At 36.8% G+C, this 23847-nt stretch overlaps 1 protein-coding gene across 1 annotated transcript; it reads right to left on the bottom strand.

Moving 5' to 3' along the window:
• Positions 1-520: 520 nt before the first annotated feature.
• On the bottom strand, positions 521-1625 carry LOC110918180. The gene is made up of 3 exons (XM_035981786.1): positions 1269-1625; positions 938-1198; positions 521-845 (listed from the first exon to the last, which is right to left on the bottom strand). Exons 1-3 carry the CDS (start codon positions 1623-1625, stop codon positions 654-656), a joined length of 810 nt encoding a protein of 269 aa, XP_035837679.1. The 3' UTR covers positions 521-653.
• Positions 1626-23847: the final 22222 nt, after the last annotated feature.

Here is a 23847-nt window from a genome sequence, read left to right on the forward strand (position 1 = left end):
GGTTGACCCATTAACCTGTTTAACTCTTTAGAATTATATATATACTAGTGGGAAGGCCTGCGCGTTACCGCGGGTATTTATGATTTTTTGCCGCACGTTGCCTAACGAGTTCACATAGTTTATTTTTTAAACCGATTTTGTGCACCTCTCTTACTCTTTACTTAGAGGAGTTGTTAGCCGTTTTTATTTGGCCCAAAACTTAGAGATGAATTTGTGCCATTTATATGAAAAAGAAAATCATAAACCAAATAAATAAAACCAGAAAATGTATGTATCATTTTGAAGCCAAACTAACGTACTAAATACTCTCATTTAAGAGTTCAAATACAAGCAAACATTACAAATTTGTAGGTGATATACACAAACTAACAACTTCAACTTCAAAAATTGAATACAAAATCATTTTATTTAAAGAACTATATTAATTTAAAAAAACACCATTAAAAAAAGTGAATTTCTACATAAGCTAAACGAAGTCGGTGTAACCTTTGCGAGATACAACTCACATAATCATAAAAAGAAAAGGAAAATATATAACATATACAATCATTGGTTACATATATATGATTAAAATTAATCAACCACAAACTTGTAATGTCGGAAAACCCAAAAAGGTAACATCAAAGAAGTAACTTGAAGCAAAGAATGTACGTCTAGCTGAAAGTATTGGTAGCAGAATATAAAAAGTCCAAGAAGCCTGTTCCCTTTAGGAGCCCTTTACCAGTCAAGAGTTCAAAATCTAACAGCAACAAGAACCCGATTATAGCCGCTTTTCCGTTAATCAACTCGTTGTTTCTTGTGAACCCGAATCCTCCCGACCCCACCTCAATTACCACCATTCTTACCTAACACAACGAAACGAAAAATTATTAAACGTAAAAGATCATGTTCAGATTAATGTTAACGTAACTATCGGTAACTTTAACAAACTTATTACCTCATCGACGTTGACATTAGTAGCCGTCATACCAAGTCTCGACATTCCACTAAAGACGATTTCTGCAGAGGCATCTGATGGTGCGGATCCTCCAAGACTAATGTAGACATTTTCACCGTCGATTTTCACAGGATAAACGAATAAGTTCCTCAAAGCGGGTGTGAGCGCTCTTAGAATTGGCTTCTTTGGAAACCACTCTTTGATTGACCCATTTCGCAACTCAAATGTGCTATCGGTTGAGGGACACACGATACAGCCATCCTGCACAAGATTCATATAATCAGTCATAATTACGCATATTCAAATTGATTACATGATCACTGCATTTTACCTTGGCACTGTTGGGAACCATTTCTCTTAATTCTTTTACACGATCGTCGAAACCCAGGCAGAAAACACGAAAGATTAAGAAACTGTCCCACCCCATAACGACGAAATTATCCCTGGGCCAAACTGAGAGGATATCCATAAGCTTGACCCGCCATAGCGACCTGTCTTGATGCAAAACAGCAACACTTCTAGCTCGAATAAAAGGCACAACCTGCCGAACTTCACACCACACAGTATGCCAATTCTCGTGAACCTGCTGAAACATGATATAGTACCAGTGCAGCCAATGATACTGGAGTTTTTTGTTGAGCAAATCTAGCCTATCAGCATCCTCTTTGGCCACTCTAGAAATGTACATAGTGCTATTTTTACCAACTGCAATAAATAAATTCCTAAAATGCCCTTTTATGCTAGTCGACCAGATTGTACCAGGCAGCAAATAATTTCCGAAAATGCCCCTTGAACACTCGATGCCATTGCAAATAAATTCCAAAAATGCCCCTTGACCCTTGACTATGTTAGATACTGGAATATCATGATCTTGTTTCCCTTCATATGTCGTTACCACAACTACAGGAACGACGATAAGAAAGTTCCTATTGCAAGTCAGTTGCTCGCCACCATTAATGTGCTACCATCTGGTCAACCTGTTTTTGGTGAATATTATAGTTCAATTTTGAATTAAATTAGCATGTATGTAACCACCGGTGATTAAACAAAGAAACACAAACTCTTTTTGGGAGCAACATTAACGAATTAAAACATTAAAACCTGTTTTTAACTCTGAGATACTGAAAAGGCTCACACATTGGAAAAAAAATATAAAGTTTTGTTATTGTTTATTTAATGGAAGAAAGAAAAAGTAACTTCACAATTAATCTGTTAACAATCATAACAACAAAATGTTTCTCTCTTTTTTTAAATCTAATGATAATCCTATTTTTAGGCAACATTAACGATTTAACAGGTGAGTAGGAATTACCTAATGAAGGGCTGCTCTTTAAGGACGTTTGAAATCTTCAGTTGGTCTGTACCAAGCTGTGAAAACAGACAAACATGGATGAGTTTTAAGGTTTTTTTGTTTTTATTTTACTTCATTCTTACTAATATCATGAATTCAAGATTGCCTCTAGTAGAACTCCCATCATTGATTGGAGTCATGAAAAAATCAGATTTTTTTGCATAAATTAAAATGTAATTTGCTTACTTGTGCCGTCATCTCACTGCATCTTCATCCTAACCCTAGGCTGACCATGTATGTGATAACCCCTCTTCAAACCCTACATATTGATTTACATATACGTGGATACGAATTCTAGGGTTCCAATAAGATTGAAGATGAATCAAACTGAAAAATTGAAAAGTAATAGAAAATCACCAGTGATTGATGCGTCCATTCCACCGCCGGTACGGCCACCGGAAATACGTCCTTGTACGGCGATTGGGGTTCATGGTGGAGAAGGAGTACGGTGGTGGGTGACCGCTTTCTGATCATGAACCATAGGTTAACAAGGGTGGGATGGAAACGGAGGGGAGGATTGAAGCGACTAATTGAAGGCAGGACGATTGGTATGAAAACTGGTCGTGGGTTACAATTATATTCAATGCTAATCTCACACTTAAATCCCACAATTGCCCTTTTAGGCGTCTTAAACTTGGTGGAAATTCCAATTTCCATGGCTTTAAACACCTTGTACATGTTGTTTTAAAATTGATACGTATGGTAAAATTACCATCTTCTACATCACTTCTCTTTTTTATAATAGTATATATATATTTTGTTTTTACCGTTTTCTATTTAACATGGGTAGTTATAATAATGTTAGTTTTGACACATTATATTATTTATTTGTTACACTCATACTTATCAGATAACATGTTTAAAACCCAACAAATTGCTTATAAATCATTAACTTGTACGACTCATTTAAAAATATGGGTTAAACGGGCCGGGTTCGGGTTGACCCGAATTTATAAGGGTCGGGTTAGGGTTGAAATCTTTGACCCGAAAAATAATATGGATCAGGTTCGGATTGGACATTTCAACTCACCAACCCGCAACCCATCAAGCCGCTAAACCAACAACTCGACACGATTAACATCCCTAATTTAAATGAACACACTGTGTTTGGATAGTCACTAGACGCTGAAGTTAGATGCGCACCTAAAACAAACTCTGACACACAAAGTTGTGCGCATCCAATACGCAAGTCGATTGGACTGTTACTTCAATAAGTGTGTTTTATGTAAAGGTTTAGGATTGATAAAAAAAACATATACTTTTGCTGCCAAAACAAGCACTGTTAAGATGGAGTCGTAATATCATTAGAAGATATTTTGAAATTTGAACGGCGACTTTCTTATAATAGACTACCGCACTCCCTAAACATGTTTTGCCCTTCTCCGGCCACACTATTTGTCATAACTGAGCACACGCTGGCTTCAGAGTTTTGCTTGGGCGTTCCCCGGGAAACCATACCGTCGACTACCACTTGACAGTCGTTGTTCCACCACCACAAGAGGCAGCAGAACTCTCTGGCGGAACACGCAGTGGAACGAAAACCCGGATGGAATTAAGATAGAGCTTGACACCTCTGCAAGGAGGCTATGCTCTATCTATCATTGTCTAATCCACTAAAGTGACAAAAGTGAGGATTGAACTTGGGTCTTCATTAAAAAACCTAAGCCTCTCTACCACTAGACCACAGATGGTGGATATATCAATATTATTAATTAGTAGAAATAATTGATTTTATCTTTGTGACACAAATTTTGATGTTTTAATTATACTTATGCATGTAAAACATGTGATATAATCAGATTGATAGCACAACAACGGATAACAATCCGGTAGCTGAGAGTAATAATACTCTGCTGGTACCTATTGGCGGCGGGAGTATTAACCCGGATGGCATGGACGGTGGTCGAATTAGCAGTGGGGGTGGTGGCGAAACACATTAAAACTCTTCGTTGATCATGTAATCATTTATTTCTGTGTGCGTATATTCCCGGTGGATCGAACCATGTGTTAAAAGACAACTGGTTGGTCGTGTATAATAATCTATTTCCATTTATGTATGTCAAAGTATTTAACTGTTAATTTCTTTCATGTATGCCTACATAAGAGCCATGTGAAAAATATCAGTTTAAATGTTTGAGACCATCATGGTTTTTGTTTTAATGGTTTTTTAATAATGTAAAACATGTGTTGATATTTTTTGGGTATATTGTGACGTCATTTATTCGATTACATGAGAGAGCTTTGTGTAATTATACAATTGTGAATGACCTTTTTCTTTTTAGTAAAATCAAACAGAATTGATACTGCTCGAACAACATTGGTACGACCGCTACGTTTGGAACTAATTGGCGAGAGCCCAAAATTGTAACTTATTTGGATACACAGGTGGGCCGACTCTCAAATAATTAATTTTCACTGCATGAAAACGTAGTATCATGAGTAATTAATTTTTAAATAATTAATAAGTTGTTTATTTTGTGAGGATAAATTTAGTATGACGTATAAACTATATTTATTTTAATAAATTACAAGATAAAACCTAACAGGCTCAAGTACTCAATAAACCTCCCTTATCACCCATATTTTTTATCGGGCCCCGTTCCTACCCTCTCATTTCCATTCTGCTGGACAAATAGCGAGAGTGTAAGCGATTGGCGGTGGTGATGGTTAGGCATCTGTTGGCGATGGTAAATTGTTGTCTAATTAAGGGTAACGAACAACAACTTCATGTAGCAATTCTAAGCAGCAATGATTCTAAGTTGCGGTAGTGCAAGCCACAACAATGGTGAATGATGATCAAATAGTTACGTATTCGGAGGTTACAAACAGCAGGAGGTAAAACATTATGATTTGGGATTGATAGTTTTTTTGAACGACCAACAAAAGAATACACACACACACACACACACACACACACACACCCGAGGGAAGCAACAACTTAAACCCAACCACCAATTACATCAAAACTATACAGATCCATACACCAAAGAAACAAACAACAAATGACAAGTTAAATGATTTCCACTTCTCTTAGGTCATCGTCCACTCTTTGGCCTGATTCCGAATCCACAGAAAACCAAGAACCTTTATCTCCTCAACAACTAAACTCAATATCACTAGCTCTTGCTTGAATATCATATTGAGACTCCCAGATACACCACATCGTAATGAAAGACAAAATGTGAATAATTTTACCTTTCTTCTGTGACATGTGTTGGTGCAGTTGTCGGTCGACTTCATCTTCGTTCGAGTCTTGGATCAGATCTGACAGACCAAGGCACGTTGTACGAGAAAATGTCGAAATTAGGGTTAGAGCTAATTCCGCACAGAATTACCAAAGGGTAATTCTGCACGGAATTAACACACCTAATTCCGCGTGAAAGGGTAACTCGTTTGTATGTTAATTTCGTGTGAACCAGTAATTCCGCATGAGGCATGTTCAAGCGGAATTACTTGTCTATAAATAGGTGCTAGGTCGAGTCATTCTGTACGGAATTATTCCCGGTGAGCCGAAGTGCTGCCGAAGTGTCTACTGAGTTGTAAACCTTGTGTTTTCAATAAAATAGACAGTTAATAGTGAATCCAAGCTGAACGAAGACCGAATCAATGAATTCCGCCTCTGATTCTGTCTGAGCACTCTTCTGAACGACTCATTTGGTCGGCAATCCGATCCTACATGTGGTATCAGAGCTCAGGAGGAAGAGTTCTTACCGTTTAGCTCGTTTTCACTGGAAAATTCTGACTTCTACACCTTCTTTCAAATTTAAACAAATTTCAATAGTCAAAATGGTCTGATTTTTGGATATTGTGTGTAAAACTGTGTGTTAACAAAGCCTTGAGAAAATTGGACCTAAGTTCAATCTAAAATTGATAGAACTTGTAATTCCGTTTGAAAATCAGATCGAAAGGATGACATCAGCATAATTCCGCACAGAATTAGAGGATAATTTCGCTTCAACAGATAATTCCGTTTGAAAATTTCACACGGAATTTACTAATTCCGCTTCAAATTGCTGATTCCTTTTGAAAGCAGTATTTTCGTTTGAGTTGATTCACACGGAATTATTAATTTTGCTTGAAAACTCATAATTCCGCACGGAATTACATATTCCGTTTGATCGTGTGCAAGTTCAAACGAAATTAGTGTAATTTTGTTTGAGGGTAATCTCGTGTGAAAGATAATCTCGCTTGAACCTGGTAATTTCGTTTGAGAGAGTTTAATCTCGTTTGAAAGTGCAGTTTGTGTGGAATTTGTTAGGATTGTTTGAAATATGGACAAGATGTTTGATGAAAAAGAAAACTATTATTTTGAAAGATTTAATGATTGGTTTCGAGGATTTTTGGACAATAGTTATAAAGATGTGAAAAAGGAGGGTTGGTTGAAAAGGTTTAAATACTTAGTGTGTTTGAAAAATGAAAAATTAGATGATCTAGCAAACTGTTATGAAGTCTTACTTGATCATTTAAAAATTCATGAGATATTTTTGACAGATGCTGAGAAGATATCAAAGTTTGCTGATGCTTTACATGCAGAATGGATTGAATTGGTTGAAAATTTTAAAAAGGGATTCAAGTTCTTCAAAATTACATCTAAAAGAGTTCATCAGAAAACTTAAAACTCATGAGTCTGAAAATATAAAGAAAAGAAAAGAATTGATGAATAAACTTGAAAATCATCTAATGGACATAAGTTTAGATGTGATTGATGAAATGAACAAAAGAATGGTTATATGTCTTAGAGCAAAAGATGTTATGATATATGATAACAAGAGGGGTTGTTATATTGATGAGAATGCGAATCCTCTTGATTTCGTTAAAATCTTTTGTGTAGGAACATACAAGACAGAGAAAAAGGAAGTTTCAAAAATTGAAAAATCTAAGAAAATTGAAGCTTCAAGTTCTGAATCTGTGTGCTCTAAATGTGATAAATCTGAAGCTGAAAATGTCAAACTCTTGAAGGATGCGGAAGGTTTGACATTGGAAATCAGAATTTGAAGAAAGAGAAGAAAGCAGATGATAAACAGATTCTTGAACTGCGAGGAAATTGTGAGAAGTTAAAATCTGAAAATGTCAAACTGTTGAGTGATTTGAACAGTTTGATATTAGAAAACAAGGTTTTGAAAGAGAAAGAAAAAGAATTTGAAAGCAAAAAGAAATCTTCAGAAAATGAAGATTTCTGGATAAAGCATGAAAACAAAAATTTGAAAGTAAATGAAACAAAATTTCAAGAACAGATAAAAGTTTTAGAAAATGAAAAAACTGTTCTTGAAAACAATCAATTTGAAAATGAAAAGACAATCAAGTCTCATCTTGAGAGAATATCTCAGCTTGAAAATGAAGCTAAGAATTCAAGAATCAAAATTGATGAGCTTGAAAAGAAATTGAAAGGTTTTGTGACCTCGTCAAAATTTCTAAATCATCCTTGTCCAAAACCGATCAATGCTGTGCCAATAAGTGACAATGTCATAAATTTTGACAAAGTCAAAATTAAAGATTGTGATAAGAAAACTGATGATGAAATTGAGAAAAAGAAAATCTTCTTGGAATTAAGAGAAAAATTTCAAGAAACTGTTCTGCAATCAACTGAAAAAGGTGAATGCTCTACGCAAAAACCTTTGAAGAAGAAAGTGGAACAGAAACAAAAAGTTAAAAATTCAGAAAAAATTCAAAACAAGAATAAAAGCTTATCAGTTCAATCATCCAATCATGATAAAAAAAATCACAAAAATCAGAAAATCAAAACTTAAAAACAAGTGGTAATGAGTGGTGCAGGTATGACCACGGTGCTTCAAAACCAAATCCAGCTTTTAGTAGGAATGATGATTACCACAAAGCCAGACAATGCTATGATCTGAATGTTTGGTGTGAAAGTGGTGAATGGTATGATAACGGAGTGTGTTACACTTGTGGTGTTCAAGGACACATTGCTGTTAACTGCCAAAGTTGGAGGTTCAAGACAAGAAGATGCTTTAACTGCCATATCAAAGGTCACATTGCTAGAGACTGCCCAATGAGATCAAAGGGAAGATCGAGGGTTGAATCTCAGAAAGTGGCAAAGAAATCAGTCAATGTCAAGCCCAAAGAACAGAAAGTTCAAGAACCTAAAGTTCAAGAACAGAAAGTGAAACTTTCACAAGGGCAGAAAGACAGACTGAGAAAGAAGAGGAAGAAAGCGAGAGAGTATCTCGAAAGGATATTGTCCTCGGATACAAAAGGAAAATCAGTTAGCAGTTCTGATAAATCGTCTTGCTCTCCAAAGAATGATAAATCAAGCAAAACGAATTCATCAGATACAAATCTGAGGACATAAGAGAGAATGAAGAAAAAGAAAGTTGGTGGCGATGAATATGTTTCTTCGAAAACAAAGGAGCCACGTGTCGGCGATGAATCTGGCTCATCAAAACCAGACAAGCCACATTCAGGCAATGATTCTGGTGCATCAAAGCCAGAAGAGCCACTTGTTGAGGTAAAAGTTGAGAATTCTGGTTTAACAATGGATGATGCAAATTTTCCACCATTATTGAACAAGAATACAAAATCACCCAAGGACCGTCAGGCTTGGGTGAATTTGTTTAAGTGAAAATCCTGACTTGCCGGAGTTCCCAGGTTGGTAAGCATGGAACATGAATCGGCACATTTCTTGAGAAATTCACCTCGGTGATATTTCGATTGACAGTGGTTAATCAAGGACATTAAATTATACTTGATTTTCTACAAGTGGTGTTGAGGATTAAAACCGGTAAATGATAAATCTACATGTGGTTAAAAGGAACAAGATGATGTGATGACCCCGAACCTTCAAGTGATTGGTAAACAAATTAATTTTTCCGGAAAAACCATTTTGATTAAAACAAACTTAAGTGTTTTGAAATCATAATGGGAAAATAGTTTGTTGTAAGGGGGAGTTTTGATTGTTTATGCAAGTGGATGATGAATTGATGTAATCCACATCATGTTTTCAAATTTTCCCAGAAAATCAAAATTGAAACATATTTTGATTTTAGGGGGAGTAATAAAATTTGAAAAATTCAAAAATTCAAAAACATTAGAAAATAAAAAATGAGTTTGTTTGTGCAAAAGAGGAAATGATAGTACATCAGTGGACTATCACAACATGCTAAAGATTTGTAAAGTCAAAATATTTTTAAACAAGTCTTTCTAATGATGTGTCAGTGGGCCTCACACAGTTAGTAAATTGTTTTCGAGATATAAACCTAAATTTCAAACTTGCTTATTTTGTGGGGAACATTTCTTGGATATATAGGTAACCCCTGAAATCTTGTTTGAAAGGTCCCTCTTTCTGAGATACTAGGTCTTTATACTCCGTGATATCTGGGGTATTATCCCGGGACTTCTGATTTTGCGGAAGCAATAGCCTAGTCCCCGTATAATACTTTCTGCATGCTTGAAATATAGCGCCGCCCTCAGTACAAAAAATGATGAAACATTGAAAATGCTAATCATGTACTGTTGAAGAAAAGATCCTCTAAAGGGGACACACCAAAAGTCGAGCCGTCATCTCTCTGCTGAACGGAAGTTCTGACCTGAGCTCTCACGGTTTCGCATCTAACCCTTACAGATATCATCTAGGTATACTCACCTGTAAGACTGAATATTGGGATCTGGATACAAGAGTATATTCAAGTGGTGGGTCACTGACGGGTAGTCCGTAGGACAACCCTTAAGTGGTATAAATGATATTAAAATCCCACATTTAATCGGGTAATTGTCTAGAATTAGATAACTACGGTTGCTTGTGTTTCAGGTACATTTGGGGCTTAAAAGTGTGGAAATGAAGCTTCGAATAGGCGCAACTGGATTGGAGATTGAAAGATGGAGAGTATATGAAAAAAATCAATTATTGTTATGGAAGAATTAAGAGGATAGAATTATAGAGGACGAAATTACGAGAACGTAGGAGAAAACGGTGAAGAAAACGGAGTTGAAACGAAAAAGTTATGCTGAAAACAAATTTCATGCTGAAGCCTACCGTAACTTACGGTGGTACCTTAATTTACGGTAGACCCCAGCATTTTTCTTCCACCGTAAGGCAGTAGAGACCCACCGTAAGCCATTCCAAGCCACCGTAAGCTACGGTGGTACCGTAATTTACGGTGGAGGCTAGCGAGAAATGTGTAACTGCCCAATTTTATGATGTTTTATTGTGTCTTTTACATGGCAATCAGGGTGGACGGTTTTGGAGCAGTTTAGGGGCGATTTTTGGCTATCTTCTTGTGTTCTTGAATGGTCTAAACATGAGGACTTTGTTTTGGATTCGAATGAACAAAGGTTTGATTGTGATGATGATTTACCTCACTATGAGCGGCTAGGTTTGCTTGGTGATCATCCCGAATGTAAGGTTTACTTGTGACAATTATGTTTTGTTCTTTAATTTCTGGAATAATAGACTTTGCATGTGTTGTTTAGTTTATTATGGTGTTTGAATGATTGTTTGTAAATTGTTAACATGTGTTTGATAATAGTTCTAAACCATACGTTCTTGGTGTCGTTGGCAATCGAGATATCATGGGAGGGATTAGGGTTGGATATATGTTGATTGGTCATCGGGTAACAACCTCGCGTTCTAGGAATCCGAGTACTTAATTCCCTTTCATCACAAACAATTGATCTTGCATGAGCTATGTCTATGTAGTTCTTTCCAGTTGAACATAAACCTTGATTGTCACTTAAAACCTGAAACTCAGGATGATCGCTACCTTCTTATCCTGTTACAAAACTTAACTTTGATTTGTAATCTAATTTAGTTCAATTTAGATAATTAAAACCAAACAACCAAATCAGTGAATTTACTTTTCTTGCAATTTAGTTTACTTTAGTTAATTTAAACACACATCGAGATAGCACATATTCCACAAACTCCCTGTGTTCGATACCCACTTACCGCTAGCTAATTAGTTGTAATTGGATTAAATTTGCATGTACCACGACAATCACGTCAAATTTTGGCGCCGTTGCCGGGGAGTAGTGCGCAACGTGTGTTATCTTGTGTATTAGTTTCAAAAAAAAATTAAAAAAAAAATCCCAAAAAGATTTCTTTTATGTTCATGATTTACACTTGGTAGTTGAGTTGTGTTGTGCAGGATGACAGGGCATTACACAAATTTCAGCTTATTTACGTGTAGATTGTGCGGGGGTCCACGACATCCATGTATTGGTTGCCACGAGGCTCACTACAGGAGGGCACATGGAAAACCGGTGTCCTATGTTTCACAGCTTCGACCTCCATCATACGTTGACGATTATGAATCAGAAATGGAGGATGACTATTATTCATATGGATACGATCGGGACGAGGAAGTTTATTATGAGGCAAGGATGGATAGTCTATGTTTTTGTTGCGGTCGCGATCACACTTATGATTATGATGTGTGCACGGTGTATTCAGAAAACCCAAAGTATTGGAATAAAAAGATGATGGAAGCGCGCATCTATAGACCGTATCAGGGATATCGACAATATCATCCCGAAGAATATTCTGAGCCCGAGGGTGTTTATGTTTATGAGACCGAGGAGGAAAAAGAGCTTGCTGTATTGGAAGTAACTTTGTCCAAACTCGAGCAATATTTAGCAACACCCAACCTGTCCGATGAAGACCGAATCAGCTGCTTAGTTTGTAAGTGTCATACTTTAAAATTGAAGATAGAGATAGAAGAACGCCTCTCACCATTACCTGACGATATTAGAGATTATTCTCACATGAAGGAGGAGGTTGTGGAGGATAATACCACACCAATGAGTCCTTTATCTGATGAAGAGTCACTTGTAGATCAGATGATGTGTGCAGATTATGAGGTAGAGCAGGCTGATGGGATGGATATGTGTACCGAACCTCTTCCCATATCAGTGATTCAAATTAACAAGTGTGGGGAAGAGGGTTCGAGGAATAAGATGAGAAGGGTGAAACTACCAGACATTAAGGTATATGTCATGAAGTGGACTAGCAAAGCTCGTAGGAGCAGCTTTAACATGCCAAATATACTGACAAATCCATGGAGATGGCATGTAAATTTTCGGGCATTTGTTGGAAATGCTGCGGGTAAGTGTGCATTAAGACCACCATAACGAATATCAGGTATGGTCTGGCTGAAGACCTTTAAACTTAGCGCTCTCGGGAGGCAACCCGAGGATGTAGAGTATTGTATTCGTGTTTTGTATTTTGTTTTGTTTTGTTTTGTTTTGTTTTGTTTTGTTTTGTTTTGTTTTGTTTTGTTTTGTTTTGTTTTGTTTTGTTTTGGTGTTGTGTTTGTGTTTTTGCAGGTTACTATGTTTCAATCCTCGCGGATGCAATGATTCAAGTGTGGGGATGTTTGGCAACATCCCCGTTGAGATATCAGTGAATCCAAGAGATGTTTATGTTCATGTCCGATTACTATAGCTGCATCATTACCAACACTACTGATTTACAGATCAGGTCGTGTCTTGTTCTCATCTTGTGCACCTTTGTATATATTCATGTTTAAGTTTTTGGTTGGGCGGTTGGGTGGTGTTTTGATGTGTTTAGTTTATGGGTTGTGAAGGATTGGTGGTGGTTCTAGTAATTAGAATAAAAAAAATACAAAAAGAAATTTGTGGTTTGAGTGTACAAGCTTGTGGTTGGTGTTAAAGAGTTAAGTGATCAAATCCTCTCAAAACCATACATTGGGGTCAATGTATCCCAAGTGTGGGGATGGGAGGAAATTTTGAGGTTTTTGAAAAAAAATTTAAATCAAGCAAAACATGGGAAAATTTGAACATCTTGGACTAACACCAAATAATGCACCGACAACCCTTAATACCCTTTTGTTCCTGGTGAGAGTTGAAGCCACACTTGTACATAAATAAAATTTATCTTTGATGAGAGTGGCAACGGGCGAGGGTGCATTAGAACTTGTGCTTGAATACGGTTCGAGACCTTAGTTGAACATGAATGTAGAAAGGATAAGGGCATTTAGGTAGCCTCGTCATAGTGTGTGTGAGTGTGGGATTTGGGGGGTTGGACCTCATAAATTATATATATGAGCTTGGTAGTGAGAGGGGCGGGGGTTTGGACATTTAGTTGCCCATTTTTGTGCCTAAAACCCGATCATTTGTTACCCCTTAGCTAGTTCTCCAAAAATTTACCCGACTTAACCTAGTCTTATAGTGTTAGTAGTTGCTTTAGTTGTGTTTAGATATGTTATGTGAATGTTTCTCTATGCTATGATAAAAAAAAGAGAAAAGAAAGAAAAAAAAAGAAAAAAAAATGAAAAAAAGCAATGAAAAAAAATGAAAAAGAAGGATGTGTGAGTTATCTTGTATATAGAAGTTATGTGTTATTTATTTCATTGTGTAATAAAAAGACCGGGTTAAGTCATTCGCTACTATACATATATATTTCCATTTCCTACCCGTTTGCCTAGCCACGTTACAACCTTCAAGTCCCTTTGATTTGCATTCATGTTTTGGCACTTGTTAGGCGGAGGACCAATTTAGGTACAAGCATATAGTTGTGCAATCACCCGTTTGCCTTTTGTGTGTCTAGCGTATCTTTGCTAGTGTTTACTTGTCACCCAGAGGAGAGATATAGTAAGGGGTGTGTTGTTTGGGTGTTAAGAACGGGTTAGTAAAAGGATAACATGTTTATGCTTGATTTATGTTGATCGCTTGTGTTTTGAAAATGGTTTTGATGGGTTGCTTGGGACAAGCAACGGTTAAGTGTGGGGATGTGACGGGTAGTCCGTAGGACAACCCTTAAGTGGTATAAATGATATTAAAATCCCACATTTAATCGGGTAATTGTCTAGAATTAGATAACTACGGTTGCTTGTGTTTCAGGTACATTTGGGGCTTAAAAGTGTGGAAATGAAGCTTCGAATAGGCGCAACTGGATTGGAGATTGAAAGATGGAGAGTATATGAAAAAAATCAATTATTGTTATGGAAGAATTAAGAGGATAGAATTATAGAGGACGAAATTACGAGAACGTAGGAGAAAACGGTGAAGAAAACGGAGTTGAAACGAAAAAGTTATGCTGAAAACAAATTTCATGCTGAAGCCTATCGTAACTTACGGTGGTACCGTAATTTACGGTAGACCCCAACATTTTTCTTCCACCGTAAGGCAGTAGAGACCCACCGTAAGCCATTCCAAGCCACCGTAAGCTACGGTGGTACCGTAATTTACGGTGGAGGCTAGCGAGAAATGTGTAACTGCCCAATTTTATGATGTTTTATTGTGTCTTTTACATGGCAATCAGGGTGGACGGTTTTGGAGCAGTTTAGGGGCGATTTTTGGCTATCTTCTTGTGTTCTTTAGTGGTCTAAACATGAGGACTTTGTTTTGGATTCGAATGAACAAAGGTTTGATTGTGATGATGATTTACCTCACTATGAGCGGCTAGGTTTGCTTGGTGATCATCCCGAATGTAAGGTTTACTTGTGACAATTATGTTTTGTTCTTTAATTTCTGGAATAATAGACTTTGCATGTGTTGTTTAGTTTATTATGGTGTTTGAATGATTGTTTGTAAATTGTTAACATGTGTTTGATAATAGTTCTAAACCATACGTTCTTGGTGCCGTTGGCAATCGAGATATCATGGGAGGGATTAGGGTTGGATATATGTTGATTGGTCATCGGGTAACAACCTCGCGTTCTAGGAATCCGAGTACTTAATTCCCTTTCATCACAAACAATTGATCTTGCATGAGCTATGTCTATGTAGTTCTTTCCAGTTGAACATAAACCTTGATTGTCACTTAAAACCTGAAACTCGGGATGATCGCTACCTTCTTATCCTGTTACAAAACTTAACTTTGATTTGTAATCTAATTTAGTTCAATTTAGATAATTAAAACCAAACAACCAAATCAGTGAATTTACTTTTCTTGCAATTTAGTTTACTTTAGTTAATTTAAACACACATCGAGATAGCACATATTCCACAAACTCCCTGTGTTCGATACCCACTTACCGCTAGCTAATTAGTTGTAATTGGATTAAATTTGCATGTACCACGACAATCACGTCAGTCACTCGAATAAGTTCAAGTGCTTAAAATACTAATTCGTATCTCGAATCAATTGAAAACTTGTGTAGAAGTTTAAGTGGACTACAATACTGACAATCAGAAGTGAATTTGTTTAAAATATAATGATTAATCAAGATCAACGGTGTTGGTGATGTGTCTCAAAAACTGATATGATCCTCTTACACAAGCTCACAAAAATATTGTTTGTATATATTTCTACATTTCATCTTAGTCAAAAATTCCAAAAAGATTTTAGTATGTTTTAGCATAAACTTTTGAAAAATCCAAAAAGATTTTCGACAATTGATGTTGATGAACTGATTTTTAAAATTCAAAGTGCTAAACAAAATGAACTGGTTTGGGAGTGTGTGTGCTGAATTGAACAATCATGATTTTTAAAGCGTAACCTGTTATTCCGCTTGAAATAGTTGAGGTTCCGCTCCAAAGGGTTGATTCCGCTTCAAATTTTTTACTGATTCCGCTTCAAGCTGCCAAATCAGAGATTCCGCTTCAAAGTTTGTGGTGATTCCGCTCCAAACACTTAGTGGGGTATTTCGCTTGAAACAGTTGGTTGGAGATTCCGCTTGAATTCATTTTGGATTATTTCACTTGAAATTGACTATTTTTGGAAAACTGATTAATGAAACATTTGTGAAGAGTTCTACAACGCGTTCGCCACATCCTCGACTACTCCGGCGTCCATTGCTCAGAACATGAATCTGGAAAACGAGACCAGAACTTTACAAAAGCCCTCGAAACTAATGAGCATTGAAGAGTATTATGGCTGGAAAGACAGATTTGAAAACTGGGTTCAAGCCAACCATCTTAGATCATGGGAGTGTATTCTGAAGAAGTATGTCTTACCACGTTCTGATCTGCAGGTTGAGAAAGCAATATCTGAGTTACTGATCAAGAAAGAGATATGTATAGAGCTGAAAAGATGATGATTAGTCTGCTTCAGCAAGTTATCAAAGAAGACATTTTCGTATTGCTTCAGCATGACAAAACTTCAAAATCAATTTGGGATGCTTTTAGAGTCAAGTTTGAGGGTAGTGAACACATGATTAAAAGCAAGAAGGCACTGCTTAAGAAAGAATTTGATCTATTCACAAGTTTGCCCGGAGAAGATACAAAGAAGCTCATTGAACGATACTGCCACTTAGTTCGATCCATGTCGATGCTGAGCATAACAAAAGATCGTGAAGAGTGGGTAGACAAGTTAGCTGATGTGTTATAGCAAAAGGAATGGGGTACTTACTTGATGATTCTGAAGAACACTGGGGTTTATGATGGATTAACAATTTCTCAGTTTATCGAGAAAATTGAAGGTCAAGATCTGGAACAGCAGAAGATTGCAAGGATGAACAATCCAAGTGGTCAACAAGACGTGAAAGTGTATTACAAAGGCAGTGTTCCAGAAGCTGAAAGAAGCCCAAAAATCCAAACTGCATTTAGTGCTGGAGATTCATCGGAAAAAGTTGATCAAAGTACAAACAAAAGCAGTGGCTTCTCTTCATATCCGAGTGTTAATCCCAAGAGTTCATCTGAAAGTTTTCATTCTCAAAGCACAAAAACTGGAAATGGTTGTGTGATACAGTGCAACATTGCTTTGAATCTTCCTGATGGTCAAAGTTTTTCTGAAGAGATTGCGAAAGATCACATGGCATTACTTGGTTCCATGCTTCTATCTTATGATGGTTTAGTTGCAGGTCGGATCAGGAATCCTATGCTAACAAAGGAGGATTACGATCAGATAGACGCTGAAGAGATGGAACTCATGGATATCAAATGGAGTCTAGCGAGTGTCCTGAGAAGAGCTGAAAAATTCAAATTTATTACCGGAAGAAATGACTTTCTTGATGCACATGTTTCTACTTTAGGTTTTGATAAATCTAAAGTTACTTGTTTTCGATGCAGGGAGAAAGGGCATTTCAAGAGGGAATGCAAGAATAGAGAAGCTAGTGAAGTAAAGAATCCGTTCGGAAAAGATGACTACTACCGGAAAGCTATATACCAACAAGTTGGTCAGCAACAACAACAAGAACCACAAGTGGCTCATGGTAGAAAAGTGATTGAGGATTCAAAGAGAGCATGTCTGGGGAATCAAGAAAGCTTTAACTAGAACTTTCAGGATGATGAAAGGCTACCAAAAGGTTTTAGCTGGGATATGTTTACAGATGAGAAAGGAGATTTCAAAGCCTTCATTGCTAAGATTGTGAAAGAACCAGACATGTTCATCGAGTGGATGAAATCTATTGGAATTAGTGTGAAGAATGAAGATGAAAAATCTGTTTCATCGGAAGAATGCTCACAGAGTTCAGATGAAAGTTTACAAACTGATGAAAGTTCAGAAAGAGAAGCTGTTTTTGATCAAACACCATCTGATTCTGGTTCTTCAGATGATAATTCTGAAAATTCAATTGAGTTCGATCAGTCCCCAACTGATGACAGTAGTGATGATGAGGAAGAAAAACATATTAATGTTGCAAAATTTCATCTCTCTCCTGAAAGTTTTCATTTTTATTTTGTAGATCGCTTGGAAAAAATGAAGGAGAAACGGGCAGCAAAAGAACAAAAACAGATGAAGTCTGAAAGTGTTGCTCAAGAAGGTGAGACTGTTTAAGTTGAAAAAGTTAAAAGTGTTGCTGAGGAGGTTGATGAAGCAGAGAAGGTAACTGAAGCAGTAAAGGTGATTAAAGTTGAAAAAATCATCGAAGTAGAAAAGATTGTGGAAGTCATCAAGCCATGCACAAAGTGTCTTGAATCTTGCAAGGAGTGTGCAGCTAAAGATGAAAAGTTGGCTGAGTTTGAGAAGATGAAAGAGCAGTTATTGTTCAATCTAAACTACGTGAAGGAATCTTATGATGTTTTGAACAGAACAGTAACTGGTCTTCAAAAGACAAACTCTGAGAGAGAGAATGCTTTGACGATGATGAACGCAACAATGATGCCGAAACAAAAAGCAATCAATCATTACATTGAAGAAAATGCTGAGCTAAAGCAAGAGTTGGAAAAGGAGAAAATTGAGAATGAGAGAATCAGACGTTTGTTACAAGGTTATTCTAGTTCTGATTATCTTATTGATCGCATTTATCCAACTGTTGCAGGTTTTGAAGCATTCAAAGACGACAAGCTAAAGAAGAAAGATACTGGTAAGAAACTGACTGTTAGCTATAAGAAGTGTCCGCCTCCGATCTGGGAAGGGTATTCTCCCAGAAAACCGAATGAGGAGCAAGTCGAAAAAGCAGTCAATATAAAGTTAAAAACCGACACAACCGATGAATTACCAGAAAACATTGACGTTACTTTCACCTCGTCTGACACTGATCATGAGTCTGAGTTAATAAAAAAGGTGGTCGATCAGGTGTTTGATACTGATGAGGAATCTGAGTCAAAGTCTGAGTCTGGAGGGTCAAGTTCGTTAGTCAACAGTTCAAAACTGATGGTTAAAAGGACTTACAGTAAAGAATTTTTGTTATCAAAATCGAATTTGAATGATGAGACATTCGAAGTAGTTTATACTTTGAATGATTCTGACAAAGTATATTATAAAAAAGAGTTTCCAATAAGAAGTGTTCGTTTTGACATGATCAAAAAGGTTTTCAAAATGACAAAAATTAATATTTTTGAAATAAAAGATTTAAATCTTACTGGAAAACCTAAAAAATACACTTCAAGAGTTCAACAACGTTTAAACAAGAAAAAGGGTTACAATTCTGGTTCTGGTTTTCAAAAGAAACCAAACCATAAGGGTAGCTACAAAAAGAAAGGTTTAGGTTTTGTACCACCTGAAAACTATTAAAATGACATAATTTCTAAAACAAACACAAAATTTGTTTCAGGTGGAAGTGCAGAAGAAGAACAGAAGAAACCGTTCTGGAGACAATCAAACCAGGAGTTTCTTGCTGAGATGAAAAGAAAAGGAACTGGAGTTTTTCAGAGAAAAGATACTCGAACCTATTTCAAGTGCAATGAAGCTGGTCACATTGCATCTACGTGTTCTCAAATGACAAAACCAAAACAGGGAGTATCGGAAAAACTTAAAGAAAAAGTTGTTGATATTGAATCACCAACTGAAAAATTAAAATTTTTGAAAATTCGACTAATGAAGTTGTTGAGTGTTCAAACTTTTACAAAAAGAAAGCCAACGACAACCAAGTGTGGGTTGTTAAGAAGGGTGATGAGAAAGTCGGCAATGAATCTGATTCCACAAAATCAGTGGAGCCAAAAGTTGAGGTTAAAGAAGAAAAACCTGTGCCTTCAAAAGATGATGTTGAAATTCCATCTTTGAAGTTTGAAGATATTAAACAAATGGTTTGTAAGGTTGAGATCTCGAATCAATTCTTTTCTGAAGAAGGAATTTGATATTGAGAAAGCATTCAATGGGAATGTTAAGAAGATTTTTGGGAAAATGGTTGAGGGAAAAGTAAAAGGGGTTAAAGATTTTTATGCAACAAAGAAAGCAACCTATAACCCTACTGAGCAAGAATTAAAAACACCCAAGGTTGGTAAAACTTGGGTGGAAATTCTTTTCCCTTGAAACATCGGACTATGCCGGAGATCCCAAGTTTGTAATCGTGGATTATGAATCGGCATCATTTTTGTTATAATAGATTTTATGTAATATTTTAATGGTGATAAATCTTACAGGTAATGGACTATGCCGGAGCTTCCAGGTTGGTAAGTGCGAAGCAGGAATCAGCATCCTGATTGGTAAAATGGTTTGTGTAGATGTTTTATTCCTACATGTGATTAAATGTTGTGGATATACTTGCAAGTGGTAAATCAGGGACATTAGGTTGTACTTGATTTTCTACAAGTGGTTAAAATGAACAAGATGATGAACCAGTCCCGACAATTGGTAAAAACAAACTTATTTTCTAGAAAAATCATTTTGATTAAAACAAACTTAAGTGTTTTGAAATCTTAATGAGAAAATAGTTTGTTGAAAGGGGGAGTTCTGATTGTTTATGCAAAGTGGATGGAGAATTGACGTAATTCGATATTAGTTGTTAACGTTCCTGTATAGTTTGTTTTTCAAAGTTTTTAAAGTGGGTCAAGAGCTCAGTTTGTTTTTCAAACTTTCTTTAAAATGTGTTTGCATTTTAGGGGGAGTAAGAAAATTTCAGAAAATCCAAAAACATTAGACAATTTGAAAAAGACAAAAACATGATAAAATCAAAAATGAGTTTTGTTATGAAAAAGAGGAAATGATAGTACATCAGTGGACTGTCACAACATGCTAAAGAAATGGAAAGTTAAAATGTGATCAACGATCTCACTGTGGATATGTCAGTAGGTTTTTACACATTTAGTAGATTATGACGAGATATAAACCTAAAAATTTCAAACTTGCTTATATCGTGGGGAACAACTTCTTGGATATATGGGTAACCCTCGAAATCTTGTTTGAAAGGTCCCTCTTTTTGAGATACTAGGTCTTTATACTCAGTGATATTTGGGGTATTATCCCGGGACTTCTGCTGCATGGAAATTCTAACCTAGTCCCCGTATAATACTTTCTGCAAATGCTTTGAAATATAAGCTCGCCCTCAGCAAAAATGATTAAACAATAAAATTGATAGTCATTGCTGTTGAAGAAAAGATCCTCTAAAGGGGACACACCAAAAGTCGAAGCCGTCATCTCTCTGCGTATACGGAAGTATCGACCTAAGCTCTCACGGCCCTCACAATTTAACCCCTTTACAGATATCATCTGTGGTATACTCACCTGTAAGACTGAATATTGGGATCTGGATACGGGAGTATATTCAAGTAGTGGGACACGCGAATAAGTTTAAGTAATTAAGACATTAATCTCGTATCTCGAAACAATTGAATTTTGTGTGAAAATTTAAGTGGATCAATATACTGATAATCTAAGTGAATTGTTTAGAACTTAAAATGAAATGAAGCTTAACGGTGTTGGTGATATGTCTCATAAACTGATATGATCCTCTTACACAAGCTCACAAAAATATTGTCTGTAAATATTTTTTTATTGCATTTCATTATGTTAAAGAAAAACCAAAAAGATTTTTAGTGTGTTTTAGCATAAATTTTGAAAAATTCAAAAAGATTTTCGACAACTGATGTTGAAGAGCTGATGTTCAAAATTCCAAGTGCTAAACATGATGACATGTAGTGAGGGGGAGTCAGTGTTTAAAATCAAGTGTTAATCATTTTTGAAAAATGGTTCATCAAGATTATAGAGTTAATTTTGAGAGGGAGTCTGAGTTAGTGCATGCCTCTATTTTTTTGAAATGTGTAAATGTGTATATTTACTTTAAGGTAGAGTTTATGCAGATAACCTGAGCAGGACGAGAGCCAGGTTACAATCTTGGAACAGCATCAAAGAATGTTTGAATATAGAAAAGCCAGGTTGATCGATCCTGAGAAGCTTGTGTTTAAAAGAGCAAGGTTCCGATACCTGAGGACTCGGTGGACAAAAGTTGAGCCAGGCAACGATCTAGAACTTGTGAAAGCCAGGATTCCGATGCCTAAGAACTCTGAACTGAAGAATAGAGCTAGGTGATTTTGGGATATGAGCTAGACTATGATCCTGAAGCAGATGATGCTGATGAACTTAAGGAATGCCAGCACATTGTTAGGGGGAGTCTGTTGATGCTGATAGGAAAAGCGAAGCCTAGAGACGGATCAAGACTGAAGTTGCAAAGACTCGACATTGCAAGACTCGTCAACATCTGAGGGGGAGTCTGTTAGTGCATGCATCTGTCGACTTCGTCTTGTATCGAGTCTTAGTCTAGATAGGTTAGATCACGGCACGTTTTACGAGAAATTAGAAGAGTTTGATGTTTTAGAGGGTGATTCCGCTTGAAAGTGGATTGTGCACTTTCAAGCGAAATCAGAAGTTATTATTCCGCTCGAGTATGAAGTTTTATAGAGATTTCGCTTGAACAGATTCCGCTTGAGCATGTTCAAGCGGAATCAGACCATTATATATAGGTGTTAGGTGTGTTGGAGCAAAATCAGTTGTGTAAGTTTCCGAATTTCATACCGAGGTACTGCCGGTGTGAAGACTAATTGTAATTGTTGTTATTTCAATCTAATCAGTGTTTAAAGTGAAGAACAAGCTGTTTCTACCTTTGTTTCTTGTTTTCCGCACCTGAAAAAAAGTAAAACTCCTTTGAACGACTCGTTCGGGTCAGATACACGATCCTACAGTTTCTACCAAGTAAAGTTTTTCTTATTGTTTTAAGTAAAAACTTATGGTTTGGTGAGAAAATGTGTGCAGGAGATATTGAGGAAGCTAGGTTTCTGATCCTGTTGCTACGAAGAGCCAGGAAATGTTGCAGAACCTGTAGTGAGCTTAAACAGAGGTAAAGCCAGGATTCAATCTCAAGGTAATAGCTAATTCCAGGCAACGATCCGAGCTTGACAAGAGGGGGAGTCTGACAAGGTTAGAGCCAAAGAGAGATCCTGGAATATCATTCAATCAGATCGATCAAGATTGAAGAGTCATCATGTTGAAGACTCTCACTGAAGATTCCGTCAACATTCAAGGGGGAGTCTGTTGGTGCAGTTATCTGTCGACTTCATCTTCGTTCGAGTGTTGGTTCAAGATCTGATAGACTAAAGGGTAATTCCGCACGGAATTAACACACCTAATTCCGCGTGAAAGGGTAATCTCGTTTGTATGTTAATTTCGTGTGAACCAGTAATTCCGCATAAGGCATGTTCAAGCGGAATTACTTGTCTATAAATAGGTGCTAGGTCGAGTCATTCCGTACGAAATTAGTCCCGGTGAGCCGAAGTGCTGCAGAAGTGTCTACTGAGTTGTAAACCTTGTGTTTTCAATAAAATAGACAGTTAATAGTGAATCCAAGCTGAACGAAGACCGAATCAATGAATTCCGCCTCTGATTCTGTCTGAGCACTCCTCTGAACGACTCATTTGGTCCGCAATCCGATCCTACAACATGTTTATGTGCTTATCCATGACGAATATGTCTTTAATCTCGAATGTGAAGATAGAGGAAATGTTACAACCTTGTTTTTAAGCACACATAATCGTAGTCTTGATTAGTGGCATAAGGACATAGGAATGTATGAAGAAAACATGAGTTTTCTTCCAAAACATGAAGATAAAAATGAGCAGAATTTAGGTGCACTTTGGACCTCAAAAATAGTGAGGTTTCACCTTAGTTTGCCCAAGCAAACTTGTGAGAACCTTTCTAGAGGTTATCCAAGTGTTGTAGAGGAAGAAACAAGAAGAAAATTGAAGTGGAAGTGAGTTAAAACTCACTTTTTGTTGCTGAAAGTTCCTGATGTTGATGCTGAAACTCAGCTGAGTTTGGGAGGGATTTGAGTGTTTGGAGGCTTGTAAAAGTGGAATAAGGAGTGGGGAAGTTCTTATTAAATAGGGAAGGGATTAGGGTTTCATTGGGTTGGGCTTTGGAAGTGTTTAGAAGGGGTTTAGCAATGAAACAAGTCCACAAACCCAGCCCATAAGGCTGATTTGGGCGCTGATTTGGGGGATGCCCATTCTTTTTTTTTCATTATAATGTGTAATTTTATTGATTAAGTTACAC

This window comes from Helianthus annuus, chromosome 2 (assembly GCF_002127325.2).
Source record: "Helianthus annuus cultivar XRQ/B chromosome 2, HanXRQr2.0-SUNRISE, whole genome shotgun sequence".
In the NCBI taxonomy this organism is placed as follows: Eukaryota; Viridiplantae; Streptophyta; class Magnoliopsida; order Asterales; family Asteraceae; genus Helianthus; species Helianthus annuus.

Bases quoted from the DNA above. Each gene is read 5' to 3' on its own strand.
- LOC110918180 (XM_035981786.1), bottom strand. From the start codon at position 1,625: ATGTACATTTCTAGAGTGGCCAAAGAGGATGCTGATAGGCTAGATTTG. The intron at 1,199-1,268 runs GTAAAATGCAGT...AATCTTGTGCAG, and splicing joins TGGTTCCCAACAGTGCCAAG to GATGGCTGTATCGTGTGTCC. The intron at 846-937 runs GTAATAAGTTTG...TCGTTGTGTTAG, and splicing joins CTAATGTCAACGTCGATGAG to GTAAGAATGGTGGTAATTGA.